This window comes from Hippoglossus stenolepis, chromosome 8 (assembly GCF_022539355.2).
Source record: "Hippoglossus stenolepis isolate QCI-W04-F060 chromosome 8, HSTE1.2, whole genome shotgun sequence".
NCBI lineage: Eukaryota > Metazoa > Chordata > Actinopteri > Pleuronectiformes > Pleuronectidae > Hippoglossus > Hippoglossus stenolepis.
Window position 1 is genome coordinate 19,973,346 of NC_061490.1, and position 19,593 is coordinate 19,992,938.

At 40.8% G+C, this 19,593-nt stretch overlaps 1 protein-coding gene across 5 annotated transcripts; it reads right to left on the reverse strand.

The window, feature by feature from the left end:
* Positions 1–33: 33 nt before the first annotated feature.
* Positions 34–19,130, reverse strand: inpp5b (inositol polyphosphate-5-phosphatase B). Of its 5 annotated transcripts, none has more exons than XM_035163564.2 (23): positions 18,868–19,130; positions 17,589–17,659; positions 17,253–17,350; positions 16,955–16,984; positions 16,731–16,841; positions 15,443–15,577; positions 10,014–10,101; positions 8,691–8,849; positions 6,789–6,890; positions 6,375–6,489; positions 5,541–5,657; positions 4,727–4,914; positions 4,472–4,583; positions 4,268–4,377; positions 3,689–3,824; positions 3,390–3,500; positions 2,972–3,137; positions 2,486–2,721; positions 2,225–2,332; positions 1,689–1,773; positions 1,158–1,285; positions 940–1,051; positions 34–515 (listed from the first exon to the last, which is right to left on the reverse strand). In XM_035163564.2, exons 1-23 carry the CDS (start codon positions 18,922–18,924, stop codon positions 406–408), a joined length of 2,685 nt encoding a protein of 894 aa, XP_035019455.2. In that variant the 5' UTR covers positions 18,925–19,130; the 3' UTR covers positions 34–405. The 5 variants fall into 5 exon arrangements, with proteins under 5 accessions (XP_035019455.2, XP_047196763.1, XP_047196765.1 ...); XM_047340807.1 differs by having other exon boundaries at positions 17,589–17,668; positions 18,868–19,129; XM_047340809.1 differs by lacking the exons at positions 16,731–16,841; positions 16,955–16,984; positions 17,253–17,350; positions 17,589–17,659; positions 18,868–19,130 and adding an exon at positions 15,848–16,486.
* Between the last annotated feature and the right edge of the window lie 463 nt (positions 19,131–19,593).

Genomic DNA, 19,593 nt, shown 5'->3' on the forward strand with positions numbered 1-19,593 from the left:
TTGAGTGAGAAAATTCGACTTCACCAGTGACACTTTCGTTTCCAACCGTTTTTATACATAAAAAACAATGTGCTGTTGAGATCAGAAACATCAAAATACAAATTATCTTTTTTTTTTTTTTAAATAAAATATAGATACATTAAAAATTATTAATTCTCTACAGATGCTCCATGGAATACAATAAACTCTGTTCATCAGACCACAAACATCGCTTTGAAACAAACTAATATCGGGTAAGAACTGTGGCTTTAAAGTGATTCTACTATATCTACACAAAGAGCCATCCGGGGAGATAAGAATTCATTAGTTCATTTCATGTACGGTTCATTACAAATATTAAACTGTACATTGTTTTTTTTAGTGTTGCGCATCAGCATGAAGGACACGATGGAGAAAGTCCTCCATCTACGAGGAGCCCTGGGTCAGGAAGTGCTGAAAGAACTCCTGGGTCTTCCTCTTTTCGGCCAGATCCTGCTTCTGAGGCGACTTCAGGAGCAAGGATGCGAAAATGGTGGCTACACACAGGAATGAAATAAATTATTCATATTGGAAAGTATAACAAAGGGTTCCCTTTCTTAGGCTTAATATGCTATCGTTATCGGCGTTTTCAGTTATTTACATGTTTTAAGTAATGATAGACACGACTTTTAGATGTAGCAATAATTCCTTTCGTTGGTATAATTTAGTCTCTATTCAAACTTTATTCAAATAGGGCAAGTCGGGTGAGCATACTTTTTTTTTTACAGAACCAAACTGCTCCGAGTAATGGAAAAAATTACTGAAAACAATCCCTGAGTCGTAAACAGAGCTGAATAATAAAACATGATTTTCATTTTGACTTTTCCTGGCTTGATTCCTTACTTTCTCTTCTCTTATTCAACATATTAACTAAATCACGAAGCAAAATTCACAAATGAGCCACCTGCTTTGTTTCCTTACCCAGGATGTTGACATCTAATCGATTGTTGGCAGAATTCTTCAACAGCTCACGCAGAAAGGCAGATAAATAGTTGAACACATTTCGATGGCACAGAGGTAGCATGGAAATAACCTGCAGAGAAAATAAATTAACATCGTATGAAAAAACAAACAGAGATTGTCTTTTACAATTCAACACATCTTGGAGGGTATAAATCATGATTCTCTGTCTCACTCACTTTCTCACACTGACTGGCGTTGGAGCAGCCTTCTAGGCACTGCTGGTAAAAGGAGTAGGGGACCACAGGCTGGGGGAGGGCATCCAGAAAGAGAAGCAAGGCCTCTGCCACTGAGTGGTTACTGCCCGCTGCAGGTCAACAGAGTTAAGGTGGTAATCGGAGAAGACTCGCCACATATTGAAATGAAGTGGGAGCAAAATAAACAAATCACGAAAGGAATCATTCAAAAAATCCAGCTGCACCAAATTTCACACACTCAGATATCAGTCATCAAGATTCATGAATTATTCCCTTGGAAAACAGTGAAAATTCCCTGACCCCCAGTATCCTTCCACCAAGTGTCATGGAAATCCATTCAGTTGATTTTGTGTATTTTCTGACAAATAAACCAACCAACAAAAAACTGACAGTGGTGAAAACATAACCTCCTTGGCGGAGGTAAGTAAACTGTGATGCTTTCTGAATAATCTATAAAGTTAAGCAATATTTTTTTCCACTTAAGGTTCTGATGGGGAATGTTTTGAAGGATACGAAGAGAATCCGGCATGCCAGTGTCGAGGCAATCCCTTATTTCTGCAAATTCACTCCGGAGACCAGGTTGCTGAAATATGTCTTCCTGCAAATGGAAGATAAAACACATAAGTCTTGAGGTTTTTAGAAGCAGAAATTTACAAACAGGTTGCTGATCTGAAATGGACTTTCTTTAGATTAAGATTTAGAGTACAATCCCATGTTTAAAATACCTAAATCAAGTAAATAAATCACTGTTAATTCCATTCAGCGAATCAATGCAGAGACTCCACAAAGCTACTTGGTTTGCAGGAACAACTAATGAGACATACTTTGTGTCCAGAGTAAAATTGTTAAGCTTTTTATTTATCTTAATTCCTTTGTCCTTTAAAAGAAACCACACAAAAACCTGGGAGGAGGCCAAGAGTCACATAAATCACCATAACATTACAGATCTGTCAAGAAGAAATGTGCCAAACATAAACTAAGTAGAAGTACAGTGTTCTTTGATTTTATTACAGCACCAAAACAGAAGCATTGGCATCAGAATGTCTGACCTGTTTGATTGCATTACGGAACAAGTGATCCACCATCATCCAGAGTTCTTTAGGAATGTCTAGAGGCTTTTCAACGGTTACTGCATTCTCATCTCCAGACCTCTCTGCCTAATGTTCAGAACAAACACAGCAAAGAAAAGTTAAGATAAAACAGACAAATCTGTGCGAAATTGTAAATCTGCAAAGTTATAAAAAAGATATTCTGTGTCTTGTGAGGTATGTCAAGGACACTGTACTTGTTCTGCACATGGGAGCACTCACAAGATCACGAAGCGTCTTCCGCGGCATGTCCTGGATGGGCTCCCTCAGCTGACACAACGAATGGATGGAGGAGCCGTAGCAGCTGGGCAGGTAGTTTCCTGTCAAAGGAATGAAGTAGTCCTTGCCACGCTCCAGGTGAAGCACCAGGATGTCTTCGATCTGCTCCTTGCCAGAGTTTAGTTCAGGCGCCGTCGAGCGGTTTACAAAAACCTCAAGGTCAATGTCCACAGAACCACCTTGACGTTGAGAGATGCACAAATAAAGTAAAGGGTGACTCAACTGTTTTTGAATTATGTCGTACAGGGGTTTCTACAAATGCTGAGGTAGTGCTCTTTGAGGATTTATAAAGCAACATGACATCCATAATCTGCAACAAAATGTCGTCTTGCATTATAAAAAAGGAACGTGCACCTCAAGGGACGACATTGATGCTTTATTAATATGAAATGTGGCTCCTGGAGGAAACTGGGACTATGTGTAACTCACCCTGAGCGATGAAGCCTTTGGGGGGGTTTGCTTGGAGCCAGGGCTTGCAGTATGTAGACTCATTCGGCTTCTGGATAAACTCAAACTGACACGGGACCTGCCCATCATTCAAGAGGCTCAACGTCTCTGCCTGGTGTTGCATGAACTTCACGTCCTTAAAGTGGAACTGAAAGAAGAGAGAAGGATTCATGTGGTGAGATTAAAAGAATAAGTCGACTCTATGGTTTGCAACTGTATCCTTAAATACCTGCAATAGGCCCAAAGCCTGAGATCAATACACTGCTTCATTAGTTGTGGTTTACTTACTGTAGTCATTAAAGGGCATAATGAGAAGGCATTTTGTTGTACTAAGTGCATCAGAGAGATAAAACTGCTCCCATTACACTATAATAGGACTGAAAGTGATAGGAACTTTTACCTCCTGCTTGGACAGGGTTACAGATGGAATGCACTCATTCTCCATCTTGTCGATATTGCGCACAATCTCTTCAAATGTCTTCTTATAGGCTTCACTATTTACTCTCTTGATCTGTAGGAACATATAGGAGGAGGTCACAGGCAAAGAAACAATCAGTTATACTGCAGTGACATATGCAGATAAAGTCAAATATTAATGTACTTTTCACTGATTTACCATTTTGTAATTTATTTTCAAATTTATGTGTATGTTTCTTACCACATGGAGAAAAAAAAATGGATAAAATCCGAGTCATTTACCCCAATTTCAAGCATGGAACTGACTGGTTTGTGGTCACTGGCCTTCAGAGCCATGTGACTCTGGTAATGTTGTTGCTTGATGTTTTTCCCTCTCCACAGGATACGGTCACACCAGGCAGGCACGCGACATTTTTCACTAAATGCAGAAGTAATAATCTGTTAATTATCAAGCACGTTTGTTACATCTCTTATTAGATTAAGTATTGAAGGCAAAAGTTACATCTGTATGACAGTGTATTTGCACAGGGTAGAGCAGTTGTCCTCCAACCAGAAGGTCGGCAGCTCGAAAACTGAGCCTATGCCGAAGTGTCCTTGGGCAGAATGATGAACCCCAAAAATTGACACTCTTAGATGTTGAATGCACTAATTGTAAGTCGTTTTGGATAAAAGAGTCAACTGAATGACATGTAATGTAATGGATGGGACTGAAGTATCTAAACAGTGAAACATATCCGGGATGAGCTGGAATACGTCACACTTCTTTCTTTTTGCAAATATGTTAATTTGAATTAAGAGCGTAATCGTATCACTGAAGAATGATCTCCTTACGGACTGCTATTCGCAGCTATACGAGATTACCTTGTATCCCATTTGTCAGAGCCGGTGTCATATTTGTAGGTGGGCTGGAAATCAATCTCGCCCTCCACAAAACCAACAAACACAGCCTCCTCATCGATCTGCCTCTTGAGCTGAGGACCAAATGCAGCTTGTAAGAATCAGCTCTCACAAACGCACACACAGACAATACAAAGACAGAAAAGAGATTAAGACCATTCCAAATACCTGATCATAACTGTGCAGAGTTTCAAAGTCCTTCTTGCTGATTAGCTCCTTCACATTGTTAACATCAAGGTCACTGAGTCTGTAGTTGAGGTCTCCAATCCATAAAACGACACTAATGAATCAAAGAGAAAACATCAAATGAGAATTTGCAATACACAGCAAATACAAGCACAGATGAAGCTAAGTGTGTCCTGGTATTGCTATGATTTCTATATGAATCATGCTATAACTTTTAACTGTATTAATGGTTCGTACTCATGCTTCATGATCGTGAGTGGAGTCTGTGTAGGCTCAAGCTGCCGAAACTGGAGACGGCTGCAAATATCCTTATAGTCTTGATTGCGTCTCTCGTATTCTTCTATGTGGGCAGCTAAGTGAGAGTTGACCACACAGATGCTGGAGTTGTGGAAGTGAAATCGGATTGCCACAGCACCCTTGTTTCCCTGTGAGCCAGTGAGAGATTGAAATAGACGAGAGAAAGTCAGTCAAGATTAATGCCTATCGAGCATCCACAAAGATTCAAAAGATGAATGAGATTATATGCAGTTATACAAGCTCCCGCTGTTTGAAAGTGATCCAGTGTGGCGCAGAGAACAAGATACTTGGCAGGTTTCTGTTGTTTCTGGGTGCAGACTATAAGCCAGCGTCTCATTACTGCAGGAGAGGAGCCCCTACTGGTCACCAGGCTGCCATCTGCTCGACACTGCAGAGGCTGCTAAGTCAGCATATCTGCTTACGAGACGAGAATAATCTATTCTTCAACAGTGCGCGAGGAACAAAGTTGGAGATGCCGGATGAACAAGCTCTCAAGTGAAGAGAAATAAACAGAGAGGGTTGGAGCGACAACACTGGTTCAGCTTGTTAAAGTATTTGTCTATTCCACAGTTTCTATCACATTCATTCACTGGTGGCAGCACATCTGGATTTTCATCATCACAGATAAACCAATGAACAGTCATTTGCAGGAACCCAAAGATTTCTGCTTCGAACATGTAACAACTTTACATAAAACCAGCAAACCTACAGGATGCACATCTATAATAAAACAAGTCTGTAAAACCAGTCTTACCATTCTTCCCATGATGCCAGTGCCCACAGTCTCTGCCTCCACGTCAGATATGAACTCTGCATGCTCCTTCTTCACATAGAAGATCAGCATGATGCCCACCAGACGCACCAACTTCACCTGGAGCAGAGCACGAATGAAAAAAGAAACATCAGTTAATACAGTAAAGGAAGAATCATTTAAAATGCCACATTTTTGCTGCTCAGAGTCTTTTCACTTGCAGCTGCTTGGAACAAAAACAACATGTATTTTAGAACATTAAGTAGAACCCACTGTCTTATCTCAAGGAAAACAGAGACAGACATGACCATCCCAGAATATGAAGCAGGGGGAAGCAAAACAGTTTGATAAGCCTCCTCTGTCAATCCTACAAGAAACAACATTCAGATACTAATTTAATTTTTCAGGCTGCCAGGCTTTTACAGTGTCAGTTACAGAACAGTAAGTGTGCTTTAGTCAGAGCACTGACACTTGATGAGGATATGACAGGTCATTATACAAGGTCTGGGACTTCCTGTATGCGCTATGAGGTCTCAAGGAAAGCAGCCAAGCAGATTTAAAAAAGTAACATGATAAGCAAAATTCAGCACGCTGAGAAAACAGAAGTTGATGAGTGAATAAGAGGAAGAGAAAGATAGAAGATATCTTCAAACATTAAAGTCTGAAAAATCTAACCTAACTGTCAGGGTTATCATAACTATTCTTTATGATATGGTAAAAATCCATCCACGACACTTAACCATTACACAAAACATTGGAAACTCAGAGTAACAGTGAATCTGCATATACAGGTCCAGGAAGGCAACTTTAAAGAAGAAAAAAAATTGATTTTCTTACTAAGGCATACTTGGCATCTGGATGCAAGGCCTTGGACACAGCCTTCGTCCACTCCAGCTCTTTTGGGGTGTCATTAAAGAAGAAAGCCTCTTTGCTGAGATCCAGCTCCTGGAAACTATAAGGAAGACCAAATGGGAGTTTGAGTTTTGATTCCCACATCACCCACAGCTTGTGAGGTATTTACTAAACTTTTTCCTAGTCTTTCATATCAAAGTAGTAAAGTGAAATGTAGGCAGGATCAGTGGGCGCATGGTGCTGAATCTGTGGGAGGGCATGTTCTCCTACTGAAAACGTGATCAATGCTGCATGTATTTGTCAGAAGTTTGAGGACTGTATGTCTGTATGTCTGTATGTGTGATAGGATTAAGTGGAGGATTGCACTGCTGTTCTCCAGCAGGGGTGAATTTGACTTACCCCACACAGTACATGTCAGGAGGGTCCAGAGTGCAGCTCAGCCAAGGACCGAGGCTTTCCTTTGGCGTCTGTCCATTCACATTGTATGTGCCGAGGAAAAGGCTGCGACAGAATGGGGGAGAGATGAGGAGAATACAGAGTTTACTTTAAAAAAAGCGTTTCTTCTTGACTTTAACCTGCCGACAAGCTAATTCAGAGTCGCTTCTGTGATTTGCAGTTTAAATCAGGGGACATTAATTTATCTCGATAGATGTTAAGCTGATTTACTGCAGCACTCTCTCATCTTGAAATTCGCCTGGATCGACTGGGTGTAGGACACCCCGGACAAAATTTCATTCTCACATACTGCCCCTCTAGAAAAATTTTATGAAAATGTCCGGACCTCAGTGAACGTATGAAGTTGCTCATGAAGCAGAGCAGCCCTCCTGGAACTTCAGTGCCTTGCTGAAGGACACAAACTGTGAGAAACGGTGAGAGGCCGCAAACCCTTTACAACCCCACTGAGTTTTGTCCTGCAGGTCCAGATTGAAATACCAACTTCCTTCCATTCAACAGTCTTCCTCTCTTGAGATCAGGCAGCAGCCGCTCCACTCACGCTCACGCACAGAACTCTTTATTTTGTGCTGACCACCCTCACACCTTACTGCACAAAACTTTCTGTCATAATGGCCCCAGTCTCAGCTACCTGGAAAAATGCTGACGCTGTTTTTATACAAAAATCATGGACTGCTGCTTTCTTAAGCTTTTTTTTCTAAACTGTACATTCTCAGTGTGGAGAGTAACATGAAAATGAAGCAGACCATTCAGGTCTCCCAGCACAATGTAAAATGTTCTGTATGACTGCTGTTTCTCATGAAGACAATAATTAAGGCACGCATCTACCAACAGGAGGCAGTGTAGTTAAAGTGAAGTTAATAAAGGAAATGCTTCTTTTTCATTTATTTCTCAGAAAGCCAAAAACCTAAAAATGTCTCGGTATTTACAGGAATATCAACATCCACAATCAATTAGATCTGAGATAAACTTGATACTACAACAGTGCATTAACCCTCTAGACTGGTGCATTTCTAGAAAGCGTCTGAGACAGTAGTGCTTAAAATAGCAAAGAGCTAAGTACACAGAACTACAAAACCACAGATGTTGACTCAATGTTTTTACATATACTTCTTGGCTCCAAACTGTGCACACAGTTACACTGTGGGCTCAACACAAGTGTAACATTATGTGTATAAAATATCTTGACATGCGTCCAAAATTCAAAACTGTGGAATATTAATTATGGAAGTAGAAGTAGGACTTTAGGTATCGGCTACTGTCCACACTTCTATACGTTTTGCATCATTATTGTAATGATGTGGTATCAGTTGAATGCGGTTTTCATGGTTCAATGGTGCAACAAACTGAGCGAGACCATTTCAAACCCCTGTACATTAGATTAAATAGTGTATGAAACCCCTGTAGCACTTTCACTCTCCTGCCAGAACAAGATCAGGACCTCCTAGATTGGGACAGGCACATGTCTAACTGGACCCAGTATCTCCTTTATCACAATCAAATCTTTATATTAATTTAATAAATTTTTCTTAAATCTAGTTTGGAGTCACTTTAAACCTAATTAAAAAAAATAGAGAGAGAGTCATTAATCACTTCCTCCTAATTCAATTTTCCACCATTTGTAGCAAACCACACAAAGAGAGATACAGCTTCCGTAAACAGCTGTTTCTATGTACCTCCCTGATAATTCTGAGAGTCTATAACTATGATTATTGAATGTAATTTACATACAATGTTCTTTTTTGATGTTCAATGTGCTCCAGGCACTATAGTCAGACTGGCCACCAGAACAGATCCCCTCTCTGACCTCCTGATGTATAAATGAAGCACTGGTGGACAGCAACATACCTGAAGTTCTCCAGGTAAGTATAAAGGTCTTCATTCTTCAGCAGCTCACATCTGATGAGGTTGTCACGCAGGTTGAACTGAGGCATGGTCAGTATCTGAGCTTTGTTTGACGGGGTGTGGCTGGAGGCGTGAACCAGGTCATCCCTGGAGATGGCTTGACTGCACAACGAGAGGAGAAGTAAGAGTTAGACGCTGGGGTGAGTAGAGACAGACAGAAACAGAGATAGAAACAAGATCATTCTGTCACTCTGGTGTGAGGTCATCGGGAGAACAAGTGTCTGGATGATCGTAAACTGGGTGTTTGGTCTAAGTTGTTTGACTTTTCTGTTCACCAACCAAAGTACAGTTATCAGTTTGCACCAACAATACTATTTGACCTACTTGCATCAGTAATTACCTCTTCTAAAAGCTACAAATGAAATGATGGCACACCAGAGACATAACACTCTGCTCCAGACCAACAGTGGGATAAACAGTAGATCAACACATGCACAGTAGAAACCAAGACTATGGTGCAACATGTCATTTCCCTGATATCAATACACAATGAGACAAAGAAAAGAGGAAGAAATGTGATATGCCTGTGTCTCAGAAATCTTCCAGAAATAAACACCATCTTAGAAAATACAGTAGAGTCATTCATTCCAAGGCAGCTGCCACTTTCAGGTAAAACAAATGAACAGAGCAAATTAGCATTGTAAACTTTAACAACTTCAAACATATAAAAAGGTTTGAATTTAAATGATACATGCCTCACAGGCTGCTGTCGGGTATGTAAACAGTACTTGTGAGCAATCTCGTTTTTTCTGTTTCGGCTCTCAAATGTATTGCATTTAACATTGTGTTAAGTGAACCTATTAATGTGATGTAACTTTCAAGCGATACAGTAAAGTCATTGGTTCCTTGTTGGATAAATATCTTCCTTAAACACTCGGGTGACAACTACAATTAGCACATTACAGTTGTACTCATCCATCAAACAGTCAAGTTAGAAATATAGTCGAGGCAGCAATGCACCACAGACACGGAAGAAAGAAGACGACCGCAAGCAAACATGAAAAAAAAGAAAGAAAACCCAACTCTGTAAGAGGAAGGAAATGTATTCTACATGTTTAGTAAGCCTCAAGAAAACAAAACAGTCTTTACATTGAGTGACACACACTGAATATTAACATAAACTCACACAACGCCACATCACACTTTTTACGCAAGTAGTTGTAGTTTACTGTATGGAATTTTTCTACACCTGTATAAGAACACAAAGTTGTATAAAGAGTTTGTGGTTTTGAAAGCTTCCACGTGTGAATAATAAGAAGGCCTCACCTCTCTGGGTTCGGACACACTCTGGACTTCGGTGCGCCGCTGTTGGAACCGATTTCCCTTTCTAAACTTCCCTTTTTGTCCGATTTCTCTGTTTGGAGAAGGCAGATGAAAGGAAGGTTAACAAAAAAGTCTTGGTTCACTTGACAAAACATAAGATCATAAAGGTAAATACTAACATCATAGCACAAATCCAAAATAAATATCTTGTCAGTTAAGACTGAGGTGCAAGCTACTTAAGCTTAAGTGCACTGGACTCCGCAGCTCCTCCGTATTTTCTCCGGAGGAGGTGCACGTGTGAACGCGGCAGGGGATCCCCGCTGGATTCACCACAAGCGAGTGAGGGGGTTGAATACTCTTCTAACGTGCGATAGATGCAAAAATTTAAAAAACAAAAAGAAAACTAATATCTCCTGGTGGAAAAAGCGGTGTCATATACCCAGAAGACCCCGACGAAAATGTCAAGGTTTGTGGTGATAAGAGCTGACAGTAGTGTCTGTGTGTTGTCAAGGAAATCACTTTATCTCCGCAGCGGAGTTGTTGCTGTTGTGAACGCGCCTGTGCAGAAAACCTCCTGCTGTGTTGTGCATGTGTGAAAGGCAGACTGGGTAAACGCCCTAGCCAATTCGCCACATTTTACCCGCAGGTCATGTCTGAAAACGGCTTTAGTGTAATTCCCAACAACATTATCTTAAAATGCCCTAAGTATCATATGAGAAAGAACCCAGCCCTAGACAAACCCATTTCAACCCTTAAATAATGAATATGTTGAATAAATTAAAGCTAATCGTGCCGAAGAACAAAAAGAAACTCCCACAGTAACATGGAAGTCAATCATAAAAAAGTGCCACGTCAGGGCTCGGTTGTGGTCAATCGACAGAGCCGGCCTTTTGCAGTTGGTAACAGTTAGTGCATCCCAAGTAGCTGGCTTTCACTGAAGTGTGAGGTATGAGACAGCATGGCCCCTGTCTCCTGCAGCTTGGCAGGGACCACAGCTGGCTGCTCTGAAAGGGAAGGCCAGGTTCTTTGAGCAGGAAATTAAACTCTACAAAAGTTTCGGTATAGGATACTTTGAGAGTGCACCTGACCAACATCGCAGTGTCAGTACACAAACATTTTTTCTATTGCATTTGTTTTCTGATCTCTGCTGTTTTTTGGTTTCAGCATTCAACACAAGAACCTTGTGGCTAAAATGCACTTCTGGACATGGATATCAAGAGTGCTAGGACTATAACATTATAAGACTAAAACAATGTCACAGGGGTAAGAAAGTTGTCAAAATAAGGAAAAATGATCACAAAATCACAAAAATCCCAACAATGCAGTTACAAAATTTATGATTTTAGTTACATCTGTGGCTAATGCAGAACGTTTGAGACAGCTTTAAAACCACAGTTGTCGTACAACGTAACTTTTTCTACATCTTTGTTGTACAGAAATGTTCTCATCACTCTGACTTTCTAAGAAAACAGGTTGTGACATGTGCAACTCCAAGAATAGGTCATCATATCGGAAATGTTTGTGCCGGTGGTCTCATTTTGTACATTTAGTACAATAATCAACAAGGTAACAAACACAATCTGAACTGTCCCCATTAATAACATCGTTTTTGAAGTTTTGACTGAAAAAAAGAGTGGTGTTTGTGTGAAATGAAAAAATGAAGATGGCCCATTATGTGCCTGAGAAAACTTCCAGCAAACTGTGAAATTACATTAGAAGGGTGTAACTTAATAAACGCTTCGGGTAAGAAGCTGAAAATCCTGTGCACACAAAGAAAAAACCACATGTAACTGTGAAATTGACTAAAGAGCTTTCTGAGTTGCAGTAACTAAGATTTCAAGGACTTGCAGGTTAGACTTTAGCCCTTTAGAGATTGGTTCATCCCCATTTCATTAGTTGGATTGTTTACCTAATGGTAAGAGTTTCTTCTCGCTTTGAACACCAGTTTCTCTCAGTGAAATAAACCATGTCATGGAAAAAGCAGAACAACAATAATGAACGATAAAGAAGGTATAAAACCGACAGTCTCATGACAATTAAATGCCCAAAAAGGTAGTTAGTTCCAATCACAAAATGTTAACCTTCAAATCCTCAACTATTCTGAAAACTGAATAATACCTTTAGGACTAATTTTAAGCATACATAATATTAGTCATCCTCAGATTACAGCTGCTAAAATGTGTTAACAGCTGCTTTAACTCGACTTGTATGATAGTGACCTCGATGTGTTTAGGTTTTGGACGTTGGTTGTCAAATTTAAGCAAATGACTGGCATCGATGTGGACAATGGGGACTTGTTAATGAAGCGATTAATCTATGATAATCGTTAGCAGCCGATCAACATGCCACAAAGTGTTAAGTCTTAGTGGAAAGTGCTGCAGAGAGCTTCTTGTCTTCCAGGCATATTGCACTTCTGTCCGTCCTGGGAGTGGATCCCTCACATGCGTCTCTCTCTGAGGTTTCTACGTGGTTTTTAGTGGCTTTTCCTTACTCTTGTTGAGGGTGAATAACAGAGGATGTCGCGTGAATATGGGCAATGCACAAACAAAATGTTATTGATTGATTGATTGATTCATTCATTGTAATTAGTTATTAAACACTTGGTCGACTAAAACCAACAATGCTGCAGCTGCTTATTTTACAATCAGCCCCCCCAGTGAGGCCCTGACCCCACGGTGGTCCTGTGTGTGACCACCAGCTCAGCATGTTTCACATTCCTGCTCATTGCTCTAGTATCATTAACCAGCTAATGAGCTTAATACACATGTTGGCTGCACGGAGGCTGAACTACAGACGTCCACGCGCCGGCGCCTCTTTATCTGCAGCTGAACACAAGTCAGCACAAACGTTGTTCAGGTGTCGGTCTCTTCCGTATTAATGCACCCGCAGCTTTTTATCTGCAGCTGCACAAAGTTCACTGTTTCATAACTTCCTTTTCATTGTCAGCTCCAAGTAATCAGCTGCAGAGGAATGAATCTACAGCTGTAGATCGACGGCATCGCTTCCTCCTGCTTTAATAAACACACTTGGATCACACTTGCATTGATTTAGAGAAACTCTCTCCTCTCCAGTCGATGCAGAGCAGCTTCATCTCTGAGAAAGTTTGCAGAGTAGTGATTTGAAGCTAACAGGCTAAGCTAGCTGAGAGGATGAGCTAGCGAGAGTGTCTCTTTGGAAACAGACGACGGTGTGACTCAAGTGTGTGTAAGTGTGTGTAAGTGTGTGTGTCGCCAAAACACTGTGACTCCAACTCTTACCACAGCGGGTGTGTCATGTTCTGTCACACAGCGACGACCACTAACTTCATGTAGCACGGAGCCCCCTTAGCCTTTAGCACCGCTCGGCTACATGCGCTAACCTGACAGACAGCTTCATACTGATGTGAGCAATAACAACCACTGAGATTCAGCACAAACAATTGTTTCACCCAGCGAACCTAGCCCTGTAAGCTAACCTGGCTAAAGTTAGCCTCGAGGAAGCAACTACTACTACTACTAGCTAGCTGGAGTTAGCTGGGGAGCTAGCTAGCTAAACTGGACACACTTTTTTTTAAAAAAAGCACCTGAAGACAAGACAGTAAATGTTTGAATAGTTCTCATACCAGAGTCTCTGACCTGTTCAGACATCTCTCCTCACCGCTGCCACTCATTCTGTGCAGGAGGAGACCGAGGTCCAGTCAGACCTGCCCATGCTAAGTGAGGTGGGAGGAGTTAACCTGCTGCTGCTGCTGCTGCAGAGACACGAGCTGAACCACACACTGTTCACACGCTGCACAGCATATTACACCGGTGCAACATTAAGTTAAGCTCATGCATTTCAAGAGGATGAATAAATATCAGTAGTGTTTCCCAACAGTCCCCTAAAGAGACCACATTTAAATCCGCTAAATTCAGGTTTTCATTTGGATCTGCACCAAGTTGCAAACACTTATAGATATCAGTCCCTTAAAACATTTAAGATCCTCAAATTATTCTGTGAGAAATCAACGAAAAACACCTCATCTCAGTGGGGGGGGGAAAAAATCCTGAATCTGACCCCTGATCCGCACCACAAATCTTCCTTGGGTCAGGTCCAAACCCTCCACAGAATTTGTTAGAAATCCGTTTGGTAGTTTTTGTGTAATTATACTAACAAACATACAAAGACAGTTGAAAAAGTGCACAGTAGAGTGTTTCCCTCCACCAAGGCCAAACAGTCCCCCAATGAAACCACATTTAAATTCACCTGATCTGGATTTTGGTTGGATCCTAAACCAATTTCCTACACTTACAAATACTAGAAATCAACAGAAACGTTGTAAAAGCCTCTTCTCACAATGAAAAATAAAATTCTGCATCCTCACCCCAACTTGATCCGCAACAAAATTTAAGTCCGTCATAAACATAGACTGTATATAAGGATATATATGGGTATTTATATAGAGTCTACAGTCATAAGCAGCATGGCTCCCAGCATGCACAAACATAATGTGTGAAATCTTTAAGGGAACATATCTTGTCATGTGACTGCAACCACACAAACATTTGTTTCTTCATAAACAAAGTACATTTTTCATTGTGACCTTCCAAGATCACAAATGGATTCTTGTTCCAAATTGTTTTTTCTCTTTATATGAATGGGAGCCTTTTTCTGTGTATATAATTGAACTACTAAACATATAGTAGGTCTCTTGATTGTTAACCCCTCCATTGTTAAGTCCACTGAGGAGATAATGTTTTCACTCGTGTTTGTTGGTTTATTTGTTCAGGATAATGCAGAAACCTCTGGCGAAGAAGATGCTGACACAGGATTTTTTTTCCCTTCACTTCCTTACTCTATATTTAATGACAAATAAATCATTTACGTTATCAGACCACTCCCTTTACTTTTATATTTGTACTATAAACAGTCATGTGTAGGACTGTTCGGCCTCGGCATTAAAACGCTCTCTACTGAGTGCCATTCTAGTTTGGCTCTGTTTTATGTTTTTGAAAACCCATCAGAGTCAGATCAGCCAGGACATTTTAAAAAAGCTTTTTGAATTAACTCTCTATTTTTGACTAATCCCTGTCAAGCCGACTGGTGAGCATGTTTTAAGGTGCTGTAGAAATAAAGTCTGGGCAGTCATTTCCACATCACAGCAGGAAAGGTGGTGTTATTCATGATAATGATATAAATAACGACTGCCCTTCCTGAAGCTCTGGCAGGACTATGGCCCTGTTTTAATGCTGGCTCAGCTTCCTGGCTCACTGGGACACTGGTATGAGAAATATTCCAACATTTACTGTTTTCAATCAGACACATGCCGGGACATTTGCATCCGTCCCCTGTTCTTCCTGCGACCTGTCACCAACTGCGTGAATGAACCTATCATGGTTGTCAACTGGAGTGTTACTGGACGCAAGCTCAGGCTTTGAACAAATACAAAAAAAAATAGATATTAGACGACAAACCTGTTTTCCGGTGCTGGTTGAGTTTAGTGAAAGTTGTGCCGAGGGCCTGTTTGACAACTCCCGGCTCTTTATTGGCTTTGTGGTACTTGTTGATCCACTCGAATTTTGGCACGTGCGTGGGAGACTGACAAGCATCTGAAGAAAAACCGGAGAGAGAGAAGAAGAGAATCTGAATAAATTTGGACGATCGCAATTACGTGTGAGTGAGGAATACGGAAACAGCTTGAATTTGTTATCCGGCACCTGTGGAGGAGGTAAGATTCATGGTGTAAATATAGTGTTGAAGAAGAAGTGATCTAATTTCCGAAGCATTTTTAAACATCAGGTTTCGATTTCTGTGACACCACCTTCAAATCTGCACTCAAATCGCATTGAGGAATCTCATTTAATTTCACTTACCTTTACCATTTTTGAAATTCTTCCTTTTAACAACTACCGGAGCCTGGTCCTCTAATCTTTCCATCTCCGGGTTAAAAGTCCCAGCGGCTCATTGAGCGTACAACGAAAAATGTGACACACAGGTCCTCGTCCATGCTGACAAGTGGCTTCCACTGTGAAGAATAGTGAGCCAGTGGCGAGAGTGACACATCCCTGAAAAATGTCTGTCACCCCATCAACCGACCTCCTCTATTCAGATGACAAGTTAAAAATAAGTTCTGGAGAAACATCGAGGAGGAAGTGACACGTCCTTTTTGAACCGTTTTCGTCTCGTCCTTTTGTAAAAACTGGTGACAGAAATAAACTAAACACACAGTACAGACTCCACCCCTTCTCTCTGTCTGTCTGTCTGAGTCGCTCCTCTTTTTTGTCCTCAGTGGAAGCTGTGGGACATCAACAGTCTCACAAATGCATTTGTGTTTTCATTTCAGATTTTTGAAAATGTATTTAACAGTAATCTCATGTCAAAATATAATAATATAATGATTTTTAGGCTCAATACATAATTTAACCCCATGGCAATTGAAGACTGGCTGGGCAGGTTTTATCAAAACATGCGTTAGAGAAGGTTATTTGTACTTCACACAAAGTGACTCCAACTTTGTTAAAAAAAATATATATATATAAATATGAACTTCTGAAGCAAAAAATGATCAGTTGTCTACAACAGATGTTTGTAGTTTTCACACTTGTTGCCTTTCATCACTGCCAATGTCATGTGCGTCAAATGGGAACTATTCTTTTACTACTTTTCAGGGGTTTTCACAGGCTGCAGGAGCCCTGAACAAAAAGGGATGACTTGCTGGGTGTTACGTAAGCGCTTGGCCTCAGTGTGTGAGTGCTGACCTACCACTCCACGCTCTGTTGACCTCACTGAGAAAGAGCCGCGAGTGAGACCCGAAAGGAAGTCTGAGCTCCAGCGCTTCCTCCTGGTAGCTTACTCTCACTCTGGTATCAGCACCTAGAATCAGACGAAGAACATCGTGAGAAAAGAAAACATGTGATATTCAGTTTTACTTAGTATATGTAATGTATTTGAGAATATTTGTAATTAAGAAAAAAGGGCAAACGCACCCACAACTGCCAGCTCCTCCGGGGAGGAAACTAGAAAAAGTACAGAATGAAAGACAACAGTAGCGTCAGGTCATTTTTTACAAGAAACAAGTTATTCTCATCTATTTAATTTTATTTGTATCACCCATATTCACAAATCTCTATTTGCCTCAAAGCTTAACAAGGTGCAGCATCCTCTGCCCTTAACCCTGGACAAGGGGGAGGAAAAACTACCAGAAAAAGAGAAGAATAACAGAATGTAATTCAGTCTGGTGTCGGTCCGACTTGTTACGATGGTAAACATATGGAAGCTGCTCACTCTCCACAACAGCAAAGTCAAGGGAGACGGGTACGATGTCCTCCAGTGACACGTCATCAGCAGTGATGGCCATCCTTCGATGAGTATAAATAAAGATTCTACAAAAGAAAAAAGATTAAAATCAGATGGGTAACAGGGCGTGGTTGAACTAAAACTACTGTAGATCTGCTGCACAACACAGTGAAATCTATCATTTCAGTTTGTGGTGTTGCTATCGGTTACGCAACACAGTCAATTCCTCTTCTGAACAAATGACACGTGAACCTTTGAACACGAGCATAATGTTCAGCAACACACAGAAGTCCTGTTATTGCCATATTACTGTTAACAACTCACGCATGTTCTTTGGAAGACTCCACCAGTCCCAGCAGTATGCTCTCTGTGATGCTGGGAGAGACGACCTCACACTGGACGGCATGTTCACAGTTAAGGGTATAGTGAAAATGATTAAGTATTTCTTAATTATTATATGACTTGAAGAGCTGGGCAATAAAACAATATTAATAAAAATCACAACTTAATTGTCATCACTAGCTATATAACAAAAGAACAATATATATCAATACTTAGCATTGTGAAAGCACAGTGAGGAGCTACAACATATAATCCATGTATCTCAGATGTGAACAATATTTTTCTGTTTTTCAAGTGTTTGTCATTTTTTAGCCCATAAAAAAAGAGATTAAAATCAAAACCTTCACACAGGAGCAACATTTTAAAATGATAATGGTACATTTATTGTGATAATTACAGTTTTATCTATATCGCCCAGCCCTAATATGTTTAGCAATTGTTGGCATGTAACTAAATACATGAAGTTTAGTAAAGTTTTGACGTACTTACTGCATTTCCCTTAAATACTTATCCCAGTTTTTACTCTACTAACTTTACCTAACAGCCGGAGACAGCCTACTAGTTACTTTACAAACTTATGGAGACATTTCACATACAAAACACAGCATTAGCTTATACAATATAATATACTGTTGTCAATGAAACTACATAAAATCCCACCTCAGACAGATGTTAAATCAAAAAATCTGCTTATATGTGAATCCTTGAGTTAAATTAATCCAATATAACAACAAAATAAAACCTATTGGTGAAACTCTGCTGCATCAGAACTACTTTTGTTTTCAGACTTCCTGTCAAATCTACATCTTCACTTTCTAACAAATGCAGAACTTCCCCTTGTGATGGAGTATTTTTTACACTCATGTCATTTGTGACACATCTTCAGGCCACTTTTCTTTACGCTGCCTGGTGACACAAAGCTGCCACCGTGTGGAGGAGAGCTCCAACTACAGGACTTGGACTGGATCCGTGGGAAGTTCCACCCAAACCAAACCTGCTCGTGAAAACAACAACGTGTCAAATACATTGATCTGATTGAATCCACAGAACCAGAAGTTTGTTATTCTGAGACATGTAAACTACGTAACAGATCTTTAATCCAATCTATATAATCTATATAATCTATTTAATCTATTTAATCTATTTAATCTGCGGACTCTGATATTCTCCAACAGGACTCGTGCTGGTTTTAACTTATCTTGAGTCGTGTTATCTCCCATTTAAAGTCCATGAAGAAGCGCAGGCAGGTTGTGAAGGATACTATGAGGCAGTTTTCCTCCGTCTCCAAAGTTTCCTGAATAGCGACGGACTGATCCATAGCGACGCGTCTCTCTCTCCAGCTCGTCAAACCACCCGCAGGGATATTCCACGTGAATCTCGATCAGACTTTGATTTCTTTCTCCCTCACACATCTGCAGCAGAGACACGCGAGCAGCGACATTATTCCCTCTTCTGATCCAGATGTTTCCCCCCCCACCTCTCCTTCCTTCCTTCCTTCCTTCCTTCCTTGGCCCCGCCCGACCCACTCGGCCTGTCTCTGCCACGCACTGACTCAGAACCCACAGTGACGTCACAGCCGGGGGGTGTCATTAGCTCGCTTTGGTGTGGATCGGTTTGGATTAACAGGCCTCGGCAGCAGGGCGACTGAGCCAAAGAGGATTATGTCCCACAATAGACCTGGATCCCTTCTTTTACTGAGTTGTATCGAGGAGTTCTGATGATCCACCAGGTCAATGGACCTCCTGGGGTGTTTGGTTAGAGGGGGGACAAACCAGTTACAGCCCATAGCCCCCATTTACTCAGCTAACAGTCCCCTAATAGATAGATAGATAGATAGATAGATAGATAGATAGATAGATAGATAGATAGATAGAAGGATGGATGTATACACTATTGAACCCGAATTGGGAACAGCTTGTGTTACAGCAGCATGTCAAGGTCACTGCACATAGAGCGAGGAACAAGTGACTAAATACAAGAGCTGACA

What these genes read in the sequence shown, in the direction of transcription:
- inpp5b (XM_047340807.1), bottom strand. Translation starts at nt 18,924, where the DNA reads ATGGATCAGTCCGTCGCTATTCAGGAAACTTTGGAGACGGAGGAAAAC. An exon ending in TGACTTTGCTGTTGTGGAGA is followed by an intron (nt 16,985 to 17,252) that starts GTGAGCAGCTTC and finishes TACTTTTTCTAG; the next exon opens with TTTCCTCCCCGGAGGAGCTG. An exon ending in CAAAGGCTTCATCGCTCAGG is followed by an intron (nt 2,722 to 2,971) that starts GTGAGTTACACA and finishes CTCAACGTCAAG; the next exon opens with GTGGTTCTGTGGACATTGAC.